Below are 23,181 nucleotides of genomic sequence, written 5' to 3' on the forward strand. Positions count from 1 at the left end.
CAATATACCCTCCTGCCAACTTCAAACCAGATCCAACACCCAAAGTCTTTGTGGGCTGAATAGGCCCCACGAGTCACTGTGGAGAAAAGATAGGACCACATCCCATTTGCCCCAAATTTTTGCAGATCTCTCTGCACAGAATATGTAACTATTTCCAGGGCAACAAAGTTCCAGATCTTGGATAACATTCCTGTTCAGTGGGCACAGCCCTGCTTTTCCATTTTCGGGCCACAAGTCGTAATGCCGCTAAGGTAAGGATCATACAGGCCTTCTTCTGAGCTTTGGTGGCTAAGGTGTCCAAAAAGTCCCCCATTCCTAGAATGGACTCACCAATGTCCTTGCAGGCCAGTATACCAAATATTCCTGACGTAACAGTTTGCACATAGTCCCAGAAGGGCAGTAGCTTCCCACACGACCACCATATGTGCTTCCAAGTTCCTGGCGAGTCACATATTGGAAACCGCTGGGTAGCATTTCTGTAGCCTTACTGTGGTGAGATGGCACTTCACCATGACCTTAATCCACATTACCCTAACTTCCACGCCATGATCGGCTTGGCAATGCTCCGCCATAGCCGATCCCATTGTTCCACCTCTATTTCATGTATGGCCATCTCACTTCCCCCTGAGGGATGGAAAATATCCTGTAGAGATCTGCCAGCATATGGGAATCTCCGGCACTACTCGTTTTATATTTTTCTCGAAAAGGGTGAGATCCCTGGTCACAGCCTTAAGACCTCGGCATTCTTTATCCAGTGACAAAGTTGAGAGCATCTGAACCTCTCGCCCTCTCCCAGATTAAAGTGTTGTTTACACTGTAGATACGTTTTGACATCCTGTTCCTATATTATGTCCCGCAGCATGCGGCACCCCGCTGTCTCCCACGTAACAAAGGCTCCCGCCTCCCGGCCTGGGGTAAATTGTGGATTTCGGAGAATTGGCATCAGTGGGGATGGGAAGGTTGTCAGGCCCACCAGGGAGTCCCACACCTCCCCCACTAAAGCTGGTATCTTACTTATGTACATGTTCTTGGGTCTATCAGCCTCAGGGCTTCAGAGTACTTTGTGTAAGGACTTCCCCACCACTGCCCTGTCCATATCTTGCAATTTTTCTTGATCAGTGATTTGGTACTCACCACAATTTCAATAAAATGCGAAATCCGAGCCCCAGGTTCATTTAGTACTTAAGGGCTGAGTGGCGGCAAGCTCCCAATCACACGCTTTCATTTTTGGTGACCCCCTAATCAGCTGGATCCCTCGCGTTCAACTTTAAGGTTAGGGGCTCTTTCAGGACTTTCTTTGCAGGGGTGGATTCAAGCCCAACTCTGTAAACAGACTTGGCACACTTTGTAGCATGAACAAACACCCACTTAGTAGGATTAATGAATTCAGTGAATTTGAAACTAAGGGCCCCTGTATTGCAGTCCCACATGGTACAGCAAATGACAACTTCGTACAACCGTAGGTCCTCAAAGGAGCGGATGCCACGAACACCAGGATGGCAAGCTTTCTGAAGTACTCCTACAGAGGGGAACTCCACCCCACTAAAGGAATGACCTGTCTGTCCAAACTCTGAGCGGCTGACCAATCATGGGCAGCAGGTCATGTACTGCAATGACTCACAGAAGGTTTGGGTTGGATTTGTGTATTGGGGCAGTCAGCAGCCCCTCAACAAAAACACCCAGTTTCTGACACACTAACGGCTTACTGCCCGGGCTCTGGTGAGCGCCTGCCAAGAGAAATGACCATATAGGGCCAGCACCATATTTTACAAAAGGCTGCCAAGTGACAAAAAAAAACAAAAAAAGAAATCGGGGCACAGGAGTGCACACAAAATGGTTAAAAGGTACTTCCACTATTAAGTCATCACTGTGTAAAAAAATGTCCAAAAAGGAGGCGGTTCCCCTGCAATAGGGGGGTAGTAGAGCCATATCTGTGATATAAATGAGGGGAGGATGCCTCCTGCACCGTTAGCCTTAAAGACTGACCAGGCCCCCAAAACAAATTAGCTAAGCAAGGAGTGAGGTTGAAAGACCTCACTCGGAAAGAAACGTACCTGGATCTCGCAAACTTTTTGTAGGGCTCAGTCCCTCCAAGGTTCAACATTTTTCTCAATTCAGACTTGGAGTAGCTCCTCTCTTAGTCTGAAATCATATAGCAGCTGCTTATTCCAGGCACACTATCTTCAGTGTCAGTAACCTGCCGACTACAGGATGCAATTCCATTGGAGAGTGAGACAGTGAGGAGAATGGTATAAGCAAGACATTGCAGTGCTGTTGTAGCCGTAGGGTCAGTTGAGGTGAGATAATTACCAATTCCACTGAGCCATGTGAAGGGCTACCCTGGAGCAGATCAGGCCGAGGTTCACTCTCTTCTTCCTCCATGTCACAAACGAAGAGTAAGGATCTCACGTCAACCGTAGGGATGAAAGCCTTCAATCCATTTATGTGGAAGACTCTTGGAGCCTCATTGTGAATAGTCAAGTCCACTAAATAGTTTGCTAAACCAGGTTTTGAAATAACTTTGGAAGATCTGTGCCATTTGTTGTGTAAAGCTCCAGGCTTTAAGTACTCCAAGACTAGTACTTTAATGCAAAAGTAGAATCCATCAGAGAAGCCTTCTGGTCATCCCATTACCTGCCTTCAGATTGCTGTTTGCCTAAGCCATCCTAAGTGCCGTCCTTTTTCCAAGGCCCAGAAAAGAATCCACCATGTTTAAGGTGGGAGAAGGAATGGCCGATTCAGAGTCTTCTTTCACCAGAGCCAAAGATCCCCTGACTGGATGGCCAAACGTTCAATGGAGCTGAAATTAACTCCCCCTAGAGCAGTTCTCATGGCAAAACAAGGTCCTATTTCCGTCTCAAGGTGTCTTCCAGAGCACAGTCGGGGAGAGAATGCAGTTGAAAGATCCTATGCTTGGTGTTTAGACGTTTGTATGAATTAACTCCAATCTACTTGGCTAATATGATCTCCTTTTACCCACCTTCACATAATCTCTGCTCTTCTCACACACTTTTGCTTTCATGTCCCAAAATCAGATGTATACCATGAGGGGCAAAGAGGACTTGCAGTTGAAGCCCCACGTTTATGGAATACCCTTCCCTAGAATATATGGGACCTCCAAGCACTCAAGACATTTCTTCCTGATGGCTGTTTTCATCCGTTACACTCTGCGTCCAGATACAGTTCCATTTGTACAAATTGTTTGGTTGCTTGGGATATGCACATTAATACCATCAGTCCCCCGTCATGCTTTTTGCGGTTTTGTTGAATCTTTCAACTAACCATTGACTTGGTCGTAAGTGGTTGAAAATGTATAAGTGACACCAGATTTCTTCTCACAGCCTTATTATAGATGGACACAATGTGTTTCCACAGATCAGGCAACCTCTTTATGAAAGCCAACTTAGCTAGAGGTACTCAGAAAAGGCTATGCAGCTGACTTCGTCAGTTGCAGCCCTTAAAGGGAGTTCTTCAATGTTTCTAGGGCATATGGTTAACTAAAATAAATCAAGTCTCTAATGCAGTGGGAGGGTCAGAGGGAACAATAATAATGATTCCTAGCTTGTCAAAAGGGACTTCCACAACAAGGAGTGCCTGAACCTTTGCAGTACTTTTGGTAGACATGTGAAAAATTGTACAACACATGAAGTGGCCTCCCAATTGGACCCCAATCTTGGGCCAGTAGGAATGAAGAGGCTACCTTTCTATGACTTTGCCAGTTCAAGGAACCTGCTAAAGGCACCTCATGGGCCATCTGCAGTAGGAACGGCATAACTGCTTGGGGTACCACCAACCTCCTGGGGTCCACAACAGTAGTATCTGTGGGTTTACCATTAAAGTTTCCACCCTCCCAATACGTTCTGCCTTTCCCACATTCTTCCCCTGCCGCTGGGAACAGGCATGCATTCTCAGGGCCTCTAGGCGGGGACACTCCCTCTGACCCTTACTGAAGTCCACCTTCTGCAAGTAAACTCCATGAAGCAGGATGGTTGTTATGGATCAGATCTTCAATAGTCACAGACATCTTCTCTTCCTTTCCACCAAAAGTAGGATTTGGAGTAGGGGCAGGCATTGTAGGTAAACCTTTCTGTACTGAAAAGGCAGATGACTTCTTCCCCTCTCTTTATTGTATTGTTTATTTATTTATAGAGCGCACCGGGCCGTTAAGCAACTGGGCGCTTGCAAAAAGTAGAATCTTAGGTTACAGGTACACAGATATTATACATTTCTTATGTTACAGGGTCATATATACAGCATTTTTTATGTTACAGTGTCATATATCTTACAAATAGGATATGTTACAGTTTCAAATATTTTACATTAAATATACAGAATATGCGGTACCGTTGAGGCTTTAGCAGCCATTGGTGTGAAGCCAGTGTTTGACATTAGCTTTGAACACATGGGATGAAGGAGTAGCTCTAAGTGAGTCTGGGATGGAGTTCCAAAGATGAGCTAGTAGGACTGGGAAGCTGGACCCTCCAGTTCTTTTCAATTCGAAGTTGGGGATCTTAATACATCTGATTGAGCCTTTCTGATGGGTCGTTCAGAGGTGTACTTTGTGAATTTCTCTGTGAGGTATGCAGGTGCTTTATTATTCACACAGTTGTGTGTAATATTCAGAGTTTTAAGTTTGATGCGGTCATTGATGGCCAGCCAATTGACGGCTCTTCTTTGGTCAGATATGTGTTGTCCTTTGGGAATGCCTAGTGCTGTCCTGAGAGCATTGTTTTGCAGGGTTTGGAGTTTGTTAGTGTTGTGTTTACTGGTGCCTAGGTACAGTGCATTGCAGTAGCCTAATTTGGAGAGAATAAGAGCTTGCGCTATAGTGGTACAGCTGTCTGTGGATAGGTATGGTTTGCAGGTGTGAATAAGTTTGCAGGTGTAGCTAGTTGCTGAGGCTGTATCATGTACTTGCTCGTCGAGGTTAAGAGCTGAATCTAAGTAGAATTGGCAGCGTTGGTTTTTCCCTTTGCGTATGGCTTGGTCTTAGGCTTGGCAAAGGCTTTGCCTTTTTGGTCTGAGGCCTAGTCTTAGGACATTATTCTGAAACTTTTGGCCCTCGAGATGCTTTGGATTTCCACACCCATCTGCCCTAGCCTACACAGTAAACGGTGAGGGATTATGGGAGTCATAGTCCAAAACATTTGGAATGATGCAGGTTGCAAACCTCTGACCTAGGAGGAGGATCAGCTGCATCAGAGACAAGCCCCAAAGGTTCACAGTCATTGCCTAACAAAACCTTTCATGAAATCTCTTTCTGTATGCCAACAGGTATGGAGTTTCAGTGAATTGAATGACTAAGAGGAACAGGCATTAATGGGGCCAAATGGGTGTGACCAGACAGTTGAGCAAGCCTCATAAGAGCCTTAACAGACTCCTCTGGGCTGATAAGAGTCTTGTCTACTAATTAAATGATGGCCCCAAAGTATCTAATGTCAGAGGTCTCCTGGCCATTGATAAATTCACCAACCTGGAAGAACGAAGGGAAAGGCACTCAATTCCATCTAGGACAGTACAATGATAGTTGAGGTTTGGTTTATAAAAACACTTGTATTATCATTTTCATATTATATTTAGGTTACGATTTATTTCTGTAAGGAAACCAAGAGATGGAATGTCAGTGTTTCTGCAGAATGCTCAACATGTAAAATACTGAAAATCATTCTATATAAAGCTCATAGTGCTCCTTTTGTTAACTAAATGTTAATGTTAGAAAGCAAAGATAATGGTGATGTGATTATAGGAAATTGATACATGATCATCGATCACATTCCTACTTCTGGTTAGAATTGAATTATACAATATGTTCTTAATTTCACTATATTGTCCAATTATTATAAATACTCTATAGTGCCTTACATGGAGGCTTCCCTCCCCATGAGATCACCCGCTGAGTGCCACCCCCAGGGGGAGTATCGGGTAGCGGCCTCACCTCCCTTGCCTTGCGGGAAGGGGCTCCCGCTAGGAGAGAAGGGACGACATCTGGGGATTTGTCACAAGAATTCGGGGTAGTATTTTCTAAGACAAGGCAATTCTGATCTACCTTTTCTCCTGGCACTTGAATTCTGTTGGGCGGTCCTCCCACCACCCCATTTCCGCACAACCCTTCCCCTGCATTTTGCTGCAGGACATATCACTGCAGTAAAATGTGGTAAAAGAAGGCAGGTATATGGGAAAATGGGGGTTGTGGGATGGTAGGGGCCAGGGATGGTAGGGTATAGGGGTTTGGTGGCCCAGATATTTTGTACTATGCCTCCATGATCCCTCACCATTCAATACGCTAGCTGGGGCTGATTGAAGTTGTGGTCCAACACATTTTGAGACCTGCAGGTTGCAGACTTATGCTTTAGTTTGTACTCCCTTCATAAACGGTTTGGGGTTGAAAGACCTAATCAGAAATGTTTGAGGGAGAAAAGACTGAAGATTATTTTTCAAAATAATCTTTGGTCTTTTCTCCCCTGAACATTACTGACTTGCCCACACCCCTACCCACACCCCCAACACCCCCCTACTTACCTTACATTCCGTGTCCCTGCGTTGCCCATTCCCGTTCACTACCGTAATGTTTTCGGGAAAGCTGTGGGGGTGTCCCCTGCAATCCCTGCTCACAATACAGTGAACAAGGGTGCAGGGGAAACACCTGCAGCCCCCAGCACCGAATGCGTGATTTGGTTGAACTTTCCGGCCATCAGATTTTTCAAACGTCTGAAATTCGGCCAAATCGCGCATTTGGTATTCTTTATTCAGTCATTTGGGCCGAAACCATCATAACCAACGCTCATCAGTGTATTCTCCTATATACTGTCCCTTGCCTTGCCAGGGTTCTTCTTCTTCTTCTTCTTCTTCTTCTTCTTGGGTCTGTAGGCTCAGTTTAGGGAACTTGAGAGGCATAGTTGTTCGTCCCTGTTTGGGTCTCTAGTATTCATTGGACTGCATCTTCGAGAACCATACCGGTCATCTTGGAGTGCCTAGTTCCCTCTTCCTCTTTAGGTCACTAGTACAGGTACTGCATAAAGAATGGCTCCTAGTTCTGAGTGGGACTTGGGGCTGGCTATACCCCCTCTTCGGTGATTCTCTCTCTATTTGTCACGCCCTAACCCTGCCCTTTGGGTGGACTCCATGAGCAGATGCGTTCTCAATCGGACAGTGGAGGTCTCGGACAGTTGGTGGCTGGGTGATTGGCGAGTTTCCATTCCTAATTCAGGTACCTCTTCTTCTCAGTGGATAGCATCCATGCAACTGTGCGAGGGGTGCAGAGGTTGCCCGCGTGGCCGATCCATCGACCCAGAATTGCCTTAGAGGGTACATAGCTGCAGTCTCACCAGCTTCAGCAGAAGCGAAAGCAATGTGCTGAGAGGTTGGCCACAGCTGGAGTTCCCTGATCCCCTATAGTCTCCACATCCCAGGTGCAAGGGTTGTGCCACTTAAAGGGACCCTGTCCGTAACTGACACCCTGTGACTGTTCCATGCTCTGAGAAGTGTGCCGAGTGTGATCAGGGGACTCCCCCCTCCAATCCCCCGCATCCCCACATAGTGGCCCTGATTCACCATCTGCTAACTTGGTGAGGCATCCAACCCCGTTGGTTACCCCACTGGAGACCCTCAGAGTGAGGCTGGAGACTTTGACACAGAGGATACATGCACTTTTCACTACACACGTGAGGCTAGCAGCTACCGTGGCACTTCTTGAAGTTTTGGTTTTTTCCAGGGATCACTTTTGTAATCCTCTCTAAAGTGTACGTTTTTAGTTGGTGAGGGATGTGGCATGTGCTACTAGGTATAGTGCTTGTTAATTCTACTCAATATCCTTTTGAAGGTGAAAATGTACACATTGTCCACGCTTACCCAACAACTCTTCATTCAATTGCACGCACTGCAATAAATAAAAACGTGCACTAGAGCAATCCCGTTCTGCACAGAGAAAAATAGAGGGAACCTTGCTCATTAGGAAGGAGAACACTGACTGCAAATGGAACATATCCTTTACTCGCCTTACACCTTCTTCTCAAGGTGTTGCTTTCCGTGCAGGTGCAAAGCACAATAGAAAGAGGACATGTGCCTTTACCTTGCCTGCCTTCATCGTTGGTGAAGAGGCCCGTGTCACTGCTACTGCACACGCTGCTGGTTTCACTGCAAACAAACAAAAGAAACAAGCATGAACTGCAGACCCCACACCATGGCTTCTCCTGTTAAATGACCCTGGGATGAAGACTGCGCATGCGGATCGCCTGTAACTGGGGTACTGCTACCCACACCAAGCGCACCAATCACTACCTCAGAGCAGGCTGCACAATGTGCCATTGGCCGGTGTAGATTGGCTCTTGGCGAGTCAGACATAGTGCGCTGTTTGTATGTGCAAAACTGAGATTGCTGGTGGCGATTTCCGACTGGCAATTACAACTTTTGTCCACGGCCTCAGAACAGGTATACACCCTGGCTTCCGGGAGTCCATGGGGCGTTTTGTCCTTTTCTTGGAGTTACTAGAGGAAGCTGTCAGGCAATTAAAAAAAAAAACCTTTGAATTTTGTGGGCAATTCTAGATTTATTGGTGAAATTATTCTAACCTTGAAGAAAAATTGGACACAAGCATTAAGAAGGTGTCAAACAAAGCATGCGCCCAAACCAAACACTGGACTACTACGGCACAAAGTCAGAAGAGTGTTTAATCGGGGTTTCATTCATTTTGCTGGTTTTTAAGGTCAGTAGTTAGGGATAATTCAATTCCCTATGTTTCCTCGGAAGGTTGTACTTGATCTGGAGAGAAACTGGGGCTTGGCTACCCATGAGGATGTCACAACAAGCTAGAAAGTAGCATGTCGACAAGACATTGAGTCACCCGCCATTATCCCATTTCTAATCTTTACACTACTGTTGCCTTCGAGTGTCTTTAAGAATACAACACAGAACCGTCTTCTAGAACCTTTGCATCACTGAGCTGGAACCTTTTCTTTCACAAAATGAAGAGAGTATTCTATTTCGCACAGGAGTCCCGCCATGGAAAACTGGAGGATGGCATCTCCATTTCCCAAACTCCCGAAGCAAGCTGGCAGTCAATCCCAGCCAGATACAAAGTCTTGTTTCTGGGTTGCCATCAACTGTTTAACAGAAAAACGGACTTTGCAAAACCTTCTCCCATTCGGATTACACACAGCCAGAGTGAATTGAATTTTGGCTCGAATCTTGAACAGCTCAGTGTAGCCCATAAGCAACCCTCTCCAAGCCACCAGTTGGGAAGACGATTGGTTTCTAAACCATGCACTGGCAACATACAGGCGCTCTCGAATTGCAAAGGGTCAGCAATCAGACTCTCGGCGGTTCAACTCACAAGGACTGAAATATCCCACTCAGATCAGTGTTAGTCAGTACAAAAAAGAAGGCTAAAGAACTAGCAAAACGCATCAGTGTAAGATCTGTTTGCAGAGGTCTTTAAGAGACAGGACCTCATTACGAGGCCGGCGGTAAGGGGTTAATGGCACCAGTAAGGATGCCGGTGCCGTTAACCCCCTAACGTGGCATTCTGAGGTCCCTTAGCGGGTCCCACTAAGGCCGGCTGGTTTTACCAGCCGCCCTTAGCGGGAGCTGCTAAGGGACCAGGGAGCTAATAAACGGCCCGCTATTTGAGGGCCCGTTATTAGCTCCTTCCCCATTCCCACTGAGCCCTATGGGGGCTCGAATGGGAAAGGGGAATGGTTCTCAGAATGGGACTTACCGGGTTCTCCAAGGTTGGAATGACCCGGTAAATCCCCATTCTGACTAACCGGACCCAGACACGGGTTTGGAGGCAGCCATGGTGCTAATAGCACCATGGCTACCTCCAACCTCGTAATGAGGCCCACAGTCACACTGGGTCTACCCGGTTGCAAGCGCAAGGAAGTGCTTCCTGACCTTGGCGTCAGAGTTGCATATGGGGCCATGTTAGTCCCAATAAATAGAGTAAACAGAAGGTCCAAGCAAATGTCTTCAGGGGACGGGGCTTCGAGTCGTGCAAGCCCATTATGCAATCATTGATCAATTTCAACAATTAACACAAACACATCTTTCAGGGTACATGGAAATGAAATACTAAATGTCCTTTAAACATTGTAATTTGCACAATTTAAACAGGGAAACATTCTGGTTAGTCCCCACCCTCTTGCTCCAGTATAAGGAATGGATGACAGTTATTCCAATACACCATTCTCAGTAGGTCGGGGTGACGCTTAGACACCCCGACCTGTCTGAAAATGACTACCTTTCTTTCCGGTATGTCTTGGACTTCCTTTTGTAAACTCAGGTCGTTCTATGTAATTTCATCGACACCGGTTCTTTCCGATGGGTGTTTTTCAAGCAGAATCTATGCCGAAAAAACTGTCGAAATGGTTTTTAAATTATTTTTGGGGAGGTTCCCCACCCAACCCCCCTGTCATTTACCTATTTCTTTTATTCCCGACCACCTCAACCCTTTATATGCCCTTTCCCAGCCCCCCAAAAAAATGCAAAACTTTTTTTCAGCAAAAAATCTGCAGCAAAACACCCATGGTATAAACGGGTGTCGATGAAAGGGAATTGCACGAACGGACCGAAAAAAAAGTCAGAACGCACAAAAAGTCCAAAACATGCTACCACCAAAGGTGTTCAAAGCTTTGGTGGTAGCATGCATTGAAGGCAAGTTAAAAAAAAAAAAAAAAAAAAGACTGCAAGGGCTGCGGAGGTGTCCCCCGCAACACCCCACTCACCATACTTTACACCAACCCCCGCTTTACAGTATAGTGAGCGGGTGTTGGAGGGGACAACCCCGCAGCACACCCGAAAAAAAAAAAAAACGGGGGCTGCAACATTCTGTTTATCAAAAAAAAGTTTCTAAAAAAAGAAAAAGGACCCTGCAGCGCCGGCCGGTTCCCGATCACAGAAGTGAAAGGGAACTGGCGCCACAGTGAGACAGCCTGAAGAAAAGGTAATTAGGGTTTGTTTATGTTGGGGGTGTGCGTGTGGGTGTATTGAGGGTGTGGCTGGGGGGGGGTGTTTTGGGTGTGTTGTGGGTGTGGATAAGGCAGTGATGAGCGATGTTTGTTTGGTTGTGCGTACATTTCCCATGCAAACTTTTCCGTCACAGACATTTCCGTGATGGAAGGATCGCACATATCCGATGAAAGGACGTCGTACCACTCAGCTTCATGTTTTCAGGGCCATTTGTGCTACGTTGCTGAAGTGCACAGGCTTAATTGTGGAAATGGACAAACAAATACGTAAAGAGGATTTATGTTGCTTTCCTCGTTACAGACCACTTGACAAAATAATGAAATGGTCCCCAAACATGTTGTGGATGTACGCCATGGAATGTGCAAGCTATAAAGTTGAATAAACAATCAAGAACATGGGAGTAATATGTTCCTTATGCTAATTTGAATGCAAAAACAGGGTAAATAACCATGAACCCAAATATGTACTTGTGGGTCAGAGGTGTGAAGTGGGAGAATGGAAGACCAGGCTCCCGTCCTTCCCCTCTCGCGCCTGGCCTAAAGGATCACGGCCCAGGCACCCGCCACGAGAAGAGTTTGCCCATCTACCAGACGACCAAATACCCTGGTACAGGAACATACGGATGTGTCCATCTGCCTGCCCAGCAGCCCGCCCGGTCCATGCCGACACCTGCGGCACGGATCAACTAGACTAAAACCTACATGTCGTTAGAGATGCCATGACGACCTAGCCAACGGTCAGCACACCTGTGCAAATATACACACCGGACACTCCCGCACCAATCTACACGAAGAATATACTCAGTGCTATGACGTAGGCGACAGACATACTCACGGACGTGCATCTTTATTATTTTCCACATAGGCTCTCAAAATGCAGAAACGCAAGACGCATCATGAACTCATCTAAAGAGCTTGCTTACGCTTCTCCTAAAACCAGGTGCCATAATGAGAAATATAACGAAGACACGATACTGGTCATAAGACAATATGATACTATAACCTAAAGCGCCTGTGCACCCAACGGTTCCACCTATACACCAGGCCTAAGTAGGCCGCAAGCAAGAGCTTCCATGGACGTTAACAGAACAAGAGTCAGGTTGCTGATCCTGCAGAATGAGCCCGGCGAAAGCAGACAGCCAAGGTCGCAATGTTGCAAACCCACATTCCGAAAGCAGACCATCAAGGGCACGATGTTGCAACCTCGCACGCCGCACACCAACGTTAAAGTCACACCTGCAAATTAAACCAGGCACCCAGTGGAAAAACAATATTAATTGTGCAGAATTCTGCCTCAAACACGGTCCCACCTCACGTGACCAAGCCGAACCTGACAGGATGCCACGCCCAGGAGGAAGAAGGCGTCTGGATCCCTCGTTACAAGACACAGGCAGATACAATTAAAAGGCTCAATGGACATCTGCGACAGTGGGAGTAGTCGGCTTTCCAGCTTATGAATAAGTCCTCACATTGTCTGCACGTACTCATAGTGAAACATTGTTGCAAAGGACAGGTACACCGAGAGCTGGGAACAGCGATGGTCCCAGACTGGGAAGCTCGCGGGCGCACCAATCAGAACATGGGGCTCTTATCACTGACGCCATTAACATTAACCAATCATCAGGGGTCTTCATGTAACAATTCTCATGTATCTAATTGTAGGGACAACCCAGATATATCACCTGACTAACCCTTGACCACTAATATTGTTCTCTATACGTATTCTATACTAACCCTACCACTCAAGCAACCAATTAAGAGTGGCGATAGGTTTTTTGTTAACTTTCCAAGGTGACGCAAGTAGCGCGTCATACTAAGGTAAAAAGGGCCTGCGAGCCCCACGATTGTGTGTGTGTCAGGACGGACGCGTACGATCCATGACCTATCCCTGCCGTTTTTGTCTAATAAACAGCAGAGTCACCTTGCTTCTTGCGTGTGTCTCATACTCTCTCTCTTTTTGGATATACAGGAGGAGTTGGGGCCTCCCTGCCCGGAGGTCTGCGGACGGCCCGGCCGACCCCGGCAGAATTTCCCCCCGACAAGTTGGAGGCACTGCTGAGATCTGTTTAAGATCCGCTTTTTTATTTTTACTTTTTCCAGGTACTCCCGTTGCGGGGAGGCCCGGCGGCGCGGCCCCCTCTGCCGTTGCCCCCTTCTGAGGACTACAGGACCATCGCGGAGCTGCGAGAAGACCGGACAGTGCAATCCGGATATTGGCCCTCGGGAGCCGGTTGAGAAGTATCCCGCCCGCGGTTGGCGAGTGTCCACACGTGGTCCAAACGAGGGGAGGTGGCGAGCCGCTTGGAGAGGTGCACGCAGTCGAGCGGCCCCGCATCAAGAGAACTTGGTGAGCATGCCACGCACAACAAGCAATGTGAGATTGTGAGGGAGGGGGGAGGAATTAAATACGGGAGGTGGGAGGTGTTGCACAGGTGCACGGCGAAGGTTTGACAATTTAGTGTTGGCAATGGAATGAATGGTAGCCGAATAAGTGCGAGAGCAGTCGGCTACGTTACGCGAAGGGGGGGCGGAGCACGGAAACATCACGTGCGGCCGCTCGTAGAAACTGATTGGCCTAGGTCGCGACTACGTGTAAGGGTGGGTGTGTGTGGTTTCCTACGATTTGGCATTTATTGATCAATGAGTAGATGAGGATCCCTATTGTTCGAGCAAGACACTCGATAGGTAGATGACGTTTCCCTGTAGGCGGTAGCTAGTTAGTTGCCCAATACGGAAGATAATTGGCTGGTTAAGCCCTCCTGTCGAGGGGCGTATCACACGCGGGGCGACGCAGCGTGCGCAGTCCGATTATATTATTGATTTGATTACCTTGTTCCAGGAGTGACAGGAAGACAGCTGTAAGGTTAACGGGGGTAGATTGCAAGTGTATTTTGAACTTAAAGAATATATGAAGAACGTACCAGTAGCTCGAAGAGATCGGTGACGTCACCAGTAGGGCTTTCATAGGATATCGCGAGCACAAGGCATCTTCGTTTTGAGAGTGGTGGGGAAGAGAACTGTGGTAAGGGAGTGGAAACGGAGATAAACGGTAAATGAGTTGATCGAGGAAAGGCGAAACGGGGGACGTGGCTGCGCACGGAGATCGCCGGCCACGGCAAGTGTAGAAGAAGGAGGAGGAGCACGTGAAAATAAGACGACTGTATAAGAACGTCATAAGGGGTACGCAGCCGCAGGGGGCTACGTGCGCCTCGGCCGCAGGGGGCCGTAAGGGTGTCGTATAAAGAAAGAAAGACAGAAGAAATATACAAATTTAAAATACTATATTTTTGTAATTTTCCTTAGCGGACTATCGCAAGTCCCCAAACTTACGGGGCCAGGTAACGATATAAGGTTGTATATTGTACACTGCTAGTGAGATAACCACTACCAGATAGGGGAAGGGTAACAAGTGGAGCGCTATTATGTCATACGGGACAGGATCGGGAGGGTGGGGGAACACCCTCACTACCCCACTACAACACATATGTACCACACTGCCACCCCATAGGGAGAAACTGATTAAGTACAGCATAGAATGGACCCAGGGGACGGATAACAAAATGATAACACCATGGCCGCCTAATGGTAGCTTCGATCCATATGCCCAACATTCACTATTAAACCATCTGCACAATACATACAAGGGGAAGAAGTTGGCAAACCACGTGGAGGTGTTTAACTTATGGAGGATGTTCCAAGGGTCCCGACCAGGACCAAATGGAATGTTCACTGTGGGGGAAATACCGGAAGGAAAAGAGATTAAGGAGGAAGGAGAGGATGGGAAAAAGGGGAGTGAGGACCCAAAGAACACGGGGAACGGAGGAGAGGGAGGAGAAAAGAATAATACATCAGATGAAATAAAAAAGGAACCGAGCAACGATATACCCCTAGCAAAGGGAGTGAAAACAGAGGGAGGGGGGTTGTACCCTTTAAGAGAATTAGGAGAAATAGAAAGAGGACAGTTAAGGGCGGCTGAGGGATACTCGAACCCGGCATACAGCCCTCCACCATATGTGGCTCATAGGAAGATGCCAGCAGGGGAGGGGAGAACTGGAGAAGAACAAACTGTGGAAATAGGAAATGATGAGTGGGTAGCTGCACAGATATTATTAAAATTACGAGGTTCATTAACAGGAGAAGAGAAGGAGGTAGTAAAGAAAACAGACGAGGATAATACCAGGGAGAGTGAAATGAGTGGGGGAAGAGCTGTTACGACAAAAGGAAGAGATTTTGGAGGAACGACTAGCAAAGCTAAGGGATGAGCAGAATGAATTGATCAAGCAGCTCGAGAGGGAGGAGAGAGAGAGAGCGAGGAAAAGGAAAGAAGGTAAGAACGAATTGGAAAAAATAAGGGAACGAAATGAGGAGCAAAGGAGAGAAGCTGAAAGGGTAAAAGCAGCAGCAGAAAGGGTATCAAGAGTAGTGTTGGGAGAAAAGAAAAGGGAAGAAGAAGAAAAAGAAAAAGAAATGGCAATGTGGAAGAGGAGATTACTATCAGAAACAACTAAGAAATACGAAGAAGGGAGGGTGATAGAGAGTATAGTAGAAAGAGAAAGGGTGAAATGGGAAAGGAAGAAAGAGGATGAAAGAATATTGGAACAGATGAGTAGTGAAGTGATGGAGGAATTAAAAAGGAAAAGGGAGGAAAATAGTAGGGAGATGGAGGAGAGAAATGAAGGAGAAAGAGAAGATAGGAGAAGGGAGAGTGAAGAATGGGGGGATGTATATAGAAACACAGAAGTAGCAACAACATCAGCACAAAGGGGAGCGGTTGATAAAGGAGAAAAAGGAGAACTGGACCTAATAGACTTACAAACAGTAACAATCAAGGGGAAAAAGACTGAGTGGGGGGTGCCGTTTATGACTGACTTTTGTAGGGAGGAAGAAGAAGGAGTGGAGAAGGAAGGAACAAACAGTGAAAGGGAAAGCTTAGATAAACTATACATCACCCGGACCAACACAGACTCACCATGGATCAGTAGGAGAAAGGATGAGCTGGAGAGAAGTGAGGAGGGAGAGCAAGGAATAGCGGAAAGACAGACACATGAGGCCGCACCATCCCCATCACGCCCTCCCCCATCGCACCCTACATGCTCAACCACCTCACGCTTGTTACGCAAAATAAAACTCGCGCCCTTCACAGACGAACTGACACCCTATGCATGTCGGCTTAGAGACCTCCCTAGTCGCAGGCAGGAAAGACGAATACACATGCCCACATTAAATACATGAAATGATGGAAGAAGGGGAAAAGATGGAGAAAAAAGAGTTACGAGCAGGGGAAATACGGACGAAATTGAAGATGTAGAAGAAAGGGAAGAGGAGGAAGGGTGTGAGGACTCGATATTATGGAACACAAAGGGTAAAACGAGACATAACTTAATGCCACTTTTGGAGCGAGGAGGGGTTAGACCACAGTATGTCCCTTCGAAGCACACAGATAAAGAAAATATAAAATGCAGGCTCCCATCATTAAGTGGAGGTGCGGGTAAGTGGATATATGAAATGGAAAAACACACCGCAGGACAGAAACTGGCAGTAGGAGATGTAAAGGGCCTTTTAATATCGATATTAGGGGATAGAGCGGATGACATTTGGAAGAGAGCGGGATTCCATGGGGTAACAATAACAAACACATCGCATGATGGGGCACCATTCGCAAACTGCAGACATGCACTATGGCAGGCACTGAGGGTACAGTACCCAGACACATCAGACATAGGAGCAATTACCTCCCGCAAGAGGCGTGAGAACGAAGATCCTGTTGATTATATCCAGGAAATCCAAGAGAAGTGGCGCATGGAAACTAGAGAACAATGGGATAAAACATCAGCAATATTTTATCATATACTAGTACAAGGGCTCCCAGAAGGAGTTCAGAAACAACTAAAGAAAGTAGTGGGAATGGAAGCAAAACCATGGCCAGAAATACAACTGACTATAGTGCATCATTGCAGGACATGGCAAGGAAAAATGAAACAAAAGGAAGAGGACAGGAAAACGGAAGAGGCTAAACTAGTACAGAAAAAGCTTACTAAATACACAATGGAAGGGGCACTAATAACTACGCCTACAACAACGACCCAAAGCCCCACACAAGTAGTGGCTGCACAAGATTCCTCCCAAATACCACCTTCACAGACTATAACACAACAGGCGCCGCCACTCCAACCATACACGACCAACATCGGAGGAGGACACCCAATGGCAGGAGCTGGGTATTATAATTATAACAGGGGGAGAGGAAGAATTATGAGAGGGAGAGGATACGGATATAACACCCAACAGCAGGTGGGAGGACTTAGAAATTCCTACCCCACAGGGCAACCAGTATACCAGGACAACACAGGGAGCTTTCCATGGCAGAGTAGGGAACCACCGGTGTGTTGGAGTTGTGGACTATTAGGGCACATGTCACACACGTGTAGAGTTAGACCAGGAACACCATCATGGAGTGAACAGGGACAACCAAGGCCCTCACAGGAACAGCAGGGCATACAGCAACAGCAGACGTTGCAACAGGGAAATGAACAACAACAACTAATAACACAACAACAGCCACAGACATATTCACTGCCACAACAACAGGTAGCGATAACACAACAATGCCAAGCACAACAAACACAACTGGGTAGGGTGACAGTCTTGGGACACAACCCTTACACAGGAAATGGCCAATCGTTGTACCCTCAATAGGACAGCCCACAGACGGCCTTGGTGTGTCCCATCCTGTCAGTAACACCTAATAGTGCGGAGGAACCACGCATAGAGGTAACGATAGGTGACAAAAAATTATCATTCCTTGTTGACACCGGGGCGACCCGGTCTTGCATAAGGGAAGGTAAATTTAAGATGTCAGGCGAAGCCATGAACACCCAAGGATTCTCTGGGGCTAGAGGATTGGTTCCCTTTACTGATAACATTCCCTTATCTATTGGAGATTATGACCTGTCAGTTCCACTTCTATATTATAGTGCCTCACCGGTAAATATACTGGGGAGAGACATAATGAACAGGTTGAATATGACGATCTCCTTTACTGAGGACGGCATAAGTTGCTCTACTCCAGGGATTAACATGCTCACAGCACGACAGATTATGCAAGCATACTGCGGACAGGCAGCGATTAGGGCGGAGCCAGTAGATGGCGAACTATTCCAGTATGGAACAGATATGGCATTTGCATGGATACCAGGGATAGAAGGGAAAATATGGAGGAGGCCAGCAGCCTATCTGTTCAGACCAGAAACACCTGTTAATGAACCAGAAGGAAAGGTGGTTCTAATGGACATTGAGAGCATTATTGCAACAGCTGATTACATTGCTGCACATGCCCAAGACAGAGAAGGAAGAGCATGGAGGGCAGTGATAGCATTAGCAGAAGGATGTAGGCTCACCCAGGTGTCAGATGAGGAGCTGTTCTCAGAAGAAAAGGAGGAAGGTGAAATGGTGTTTATGATGAGTGTGGAAATATGGCTAAGAGTGGCTTACAAACAAGTAGCACAGAAAATTGCAATGGCACTTGAGGCACCCGCATGCACCCCAGTCCCCTTCTTTAAGGAGGATATGTCAAAGGTACCCAAATCATTGTGGACTACTAGCCCCTATGACGTGGGGTGCATAAAAAGTATAGGGGGAGTAAGGATAAAATTGAAAAAAGGTGCAATACTCCCCAGAGTGAAACAGTACCCACTATCAAAAGAGGCAGATGAGGGCATATATGAAACCATAACGGCCCTTATAAATAATGGCATATTGGTCCCCTCAGAATCACCATGTAACACGGCTGTGTACCCAGTGCGCAAGGCTAAAGGGGGGTCTTGGCGCTTCATACAGGATCTCAGGCCCTTGAACAACATAGTAGAAGCAGAATATCCCGTAGCAGCAAACCCGGCCACAATATTGTGTGGCATTCCAGCAGAAGCATCACGATTTACAGTGATCGACCTTAAAAATGCTTTTTTCTCAATACCATTGCACCCAGACTCACAAGATCTGACGAGCTTCACTTACAGAAACACAAAGTGGAAGCACACCAGATTCCACAAGGGTATTGCGAATCACCCTCAATTTTCAATAGAGTAATACAGATGGATTTGGGTAACATTGAAGTGGAAAACACAGTGTTGCAGTATGTGGATGACATAATAATTTGCAGTACAAACGAAAGAACATGCAGAGAGGATTCCTTAAAGATGTTGACAATATTGGCTGAAAAAGGTTACAAGGTAGGCATGGAAAAGATACAGTACTGTCAAGAACAGGTACTTTACATTGGTCAGCTTATATCCCAACATGGAAGAAAGATTGCACCACAAAGAGCACAGGCCATTTCAAACACTCCAATGCCACAAACAGTGAGGGAACTGCAGCAGTTCCTGGGGCTGTGCAACTACTGTAGAGCATGGGTATTTGATTACAGTTCGTACATAGGACCCCTGCTTGAGGCGTTAAGGGAAGCTAATAAAGGGGAGAAAAAGCTGGGGTGGACGATGGAAATGAAAGAGGCTTTTGATGAATTAAAAGATGCGATATCAACTGCTCCGGTACTGGCATCCCCAGACTATGAGCGACAATTTTTTATATTTTCACATTGCGACTCAGCTGTAATGAAAGCAGTGTTGGCTCAAAAAACAAGCATGGGCTACAAACCAGTAGCATTTTACAGCGGCCACTTAGATCCTGTGATGTTAGGTCATTTCCCTTGCGAACAGGGTCTCGCCGCAGCTGCTTTTGCGGTAGAGAAAGCATCAGCAATCACCATGGGGTGCCCAACTACACTGTTTGTGGAACATGCACTATTTGCGATATTGAATAAACCTAAGTCCACCCTAACCACGCAAAGAGCATCAGGTTATGAGATCATTTTATCCAGAGCTGAACTATCAATTGTTAGATGTAGCACGGTCAACCCTGCAAGGTTCCTAGCAGAAGTAATTGAGGAGGGAGATTATGCCCATGACTGTACGCAAATAACTGAAATGTACTCATGTACTAGAAAGGTTGAAGAAAACGCACTAGAGGGAGGTGAGCTCTTGTTTATTGATGGGTCATCAACTATCGATCAAAGGGATGGTATAAGGAGGACTGGGGCAGCAGTGGTAAAAATGATGGAGGTAACGGTGTGTGTGGCAATGAAATGTGTACAATTACCACAGCATTACTCCGCTCAAGCAGCGGAATTAGTTGCACTGATCTTGGCGTTGAAGGAAAGCTTTGACAAACGAGTGACCATATACTCCGACAGCGCATATGTTACATCCACTGTCCACTCAGGGCTGTCGAAATGGAGAAGAAGAGGGTTTAGGAGAGCTGATGGCACTCCAGTGCAACATGCCCTCTTATTGGCTGAACTAATTGAAGTAATAAATGACCCCCAAGAATTAGCTTTAGTAAAATGCACCGCACACACCAATGGTGAAGACCACATCTCGAAAGGGAATGCAGCAGCAGACGCACATGCGAAGTATGCTGCATACTTTGGTGAGATATGGAACCCCCCAGAGTCACAGAGAGGGAGAGGGAGGGGAATGGCTAAGGAGATATTGATAAGAGAAGGGTACACCCATCTCCCAGCCACACAGATTATGGAGCTACAAGCGGCTGCACCAATGGCCGAAAAAGAAATATGGGTAAAAAGAGGATGCACAATGTCACCAACCGAAGCACTATGGCGCTAGGGTGGCACTGGAAAGGTTGTAATACCATTGGCACTTTTGAACACCGCCCTGAGCCAACTACATCATCCAGCCCACACAGGCAAGGAAGTAATTGCAGCACGAATTAGGGAAGACTGGTTCTGCCCCGAGTTAAATTCTCATCTGTCAAATTTTATCAGCAATTGTCTCACATGTCAACAGTTTACGGCCGGCCATACTCTAAAGGTGATAAGAGGTACTATACCCCGGCCAGAGGGACCTTTCCGGCATCTCCATATTGACTATGTTGATATGATCAACATATGTCAAGGAAATAGGTATATGATTGTAGTAGTATGCCCATTCTCGAGGTGGATTGAAGCAGGGCCCTGTTCACACCCAGATGCATTTAGAGCAGCTAAATTCCTAGTGAGGGAGGTCTTCCCCAGGTGGGGAGTGTGCGAGGTGTTAAGGTCAGACAATGGCCCACATTTCGCAAACGAAATGTTCCAGCACATCACATCCTTGCTGAACATCAAGCATAAATTTGCATGTGCATACCACCCACAGGCCAACGGTGTATGTGAACGCCTGAATAGCCTATTAAAGGAGGCAATTGCAAAGATACAGCAAACAACAAAGAAGAGTTGGTTATATTGCCTTCCATTAGCCCTATTTGAGCTAAGGAATAGACCAGGGTCCGACAACCACCTCACCCCTCACGAGGTGGTTACCGGACGTCAAATGCGCCTTCCCCTAACACCAACATCAAGAGCATTTACCGACCACGAGAGTACTGCGAGTGTTCTTGGTGATGAAATGTACCAATATGTGTCTTCTTTGATTACTAGTGTAGTGTTTGTGTCTCAACAGCTCGAGCGCACGTGGGGCGGTTCTAACAGCAATCAACAAGAAGACGTGGATAAAGAATTGGAAAAGGAAAGACTGTGTAAAGTTGCTAAAGGTGACCACGTACTACTTCGTAATTTCAACAGGAAGTGGAACAGTCCACGATTCACTGGCCCCCATCTGGTAGAGGAGGTATCAACGAGAGCAGTAAAGCTACAGGACAAGCGTGCCTGGAACCACCTACATGATGTAAAGATCTACAAACTCCAGACCCGCCCCAGCGCCACCGACAGGTCCATTGGGAGAACAACAACAACATCACCAACGGAGGAAGAGAGTTCTACCGCAGCTAACGGCCTAAGTGTTCCCATACCCTGTCACTCCCCAGATTCCCCAGAGACAATAACTGAAGAAGAAAGGGGTGATCCCCATACTGCCCACCCCATGGTCACACGCTCAAAGAGTAAAGATACTTCCGCCAGTTGAGCCCCAAACCCCCTGCCCATTGACCCCTACCCCCACTGCAGTAATAACTGAACTGAAGGACATTGTCTTGCACACGTACACATGTAAACACGTGAATGCTCTCTTTTCTTTTCTCTCGCACATGCAGGAACTGTGTATTATTGTACTGCTAAGAAAATAGATAACTAACAAATTCACTGCCCAGGAGTAGATGGTACCCTCAGACGATAACTACCCAGAAGAATTGTCACACCAATTTGTATATGAAATAAAAAGGCCAACGTACCTGAAAAGAAGAAGGGTACGTGTCTACTACACAGCATTCCTCTTGGCCATAGAATATTCAATGCCCCACCTCCACCCATACTTGCCTGTCCCAAGAGATAGATCGCTTAGATTAGCGTGGGAACAGCTCTTCGCCTGGGCACTGAATGACTATTTGATAGGGAGAGCTTAAAAAACAACAACTAACATTTAATAACCAGCATATTGAGAATTTTCAGGCGGGCAACTTTAACGTCGCAAGAATACGCTGCCGGACTGCAGCAAGGTAAGAGCAAAATGCCGGTGAAATTAGCATGTGTAATAAAAATAATAGGGATTTTGATGATCACCGGGTTCTTGGCTGCCTCTGTATGGCAGTACAGCTATGCTATCAATCTTATTGCTGTACCCAAACCTAATACACCCCATCCCCAGCTGCAACAGGTGTTACGTCAGGTGATACTAGTAAAATTGCACACAAGCAAAATAGAGTTCAACGCAGCACATACTCAGATAATAAAGGTATTGACAATTATATACAAGATTCAGCACACGTCTCAAACAACATATGGTACCAACACATGACCCGCATCGGTAAGCAGACAACAGAAGACAGCTGCTACGTTTGCTCATTTATACCATACGCCATGAGCGCTTCTCGAACATTCGTTGCCACAGAAATAGATGAAGACAGCACAATGCATAATATACTTGGCACTGTTCCAAACGAAAGGAAGATTTCAAGGGACAGTGGTGCATATGGTGTGGAAAACACGAGACTCATACCCATATGAAAACAATTTCCTCAAGACTTATTTGAGTTACCACAAGAGCAGTTTACATGCTGAAGCATTCAGATACATAACAAGTGGTTCTGAAAAAGGGGAAACAAAGAAAGTAACACTGCAGTATTTACCATGTGATTGGTACGCCACTGAAGTTCCTGGTAAACCAGGATGCTGGGAGAGGCCACTGGTGACGATAACGGGGAAGGTGTACCTGGA

The 23,181-nt window shown here is 46.5% G+C and overlaps 1 protein-coding gene across 3 annotated transcripts in view; it reads right to left on the reverse strand.

Moving 5' to 3' along the window:
* Nucleotides 1-23,181, reverse strand: part of GPATCH2L (G-patch domain containing 2 like) — a 281,236-nt gene that overhangs the window by 149,221 nt on the left and 108,834 nt on the right. For all 3 annotated transcript variants that reach the window (XM_069638026.1, XM_069638027.1, XM_069638028.1), the window contains exon 3: nt 8,069-8,133. In XM_069638026.1, coding sequence (XP_069494127.1) covers nt 8,069-8,133 — 65 coding nt within the window. The remainder of the gene's footprint in view (nt 1-8,068; nt 8,134-23,181) is intronic.

Source organism: Ambystoma mexicanum, chromosome 14 (genome assembly GCF_040938575.1).
Source record: "Ambystoma mexicanum isolate Mex_15411 chromosome 14, UKY_AmexF1_1, whole genome shotgun sequence".
Lineage (NCBI taxonomy): Eukaryota > Metazoa > Chordata > Amphibia > Caudata > Ambystomatidae > Ambystoma > Ambystoma mexicanum.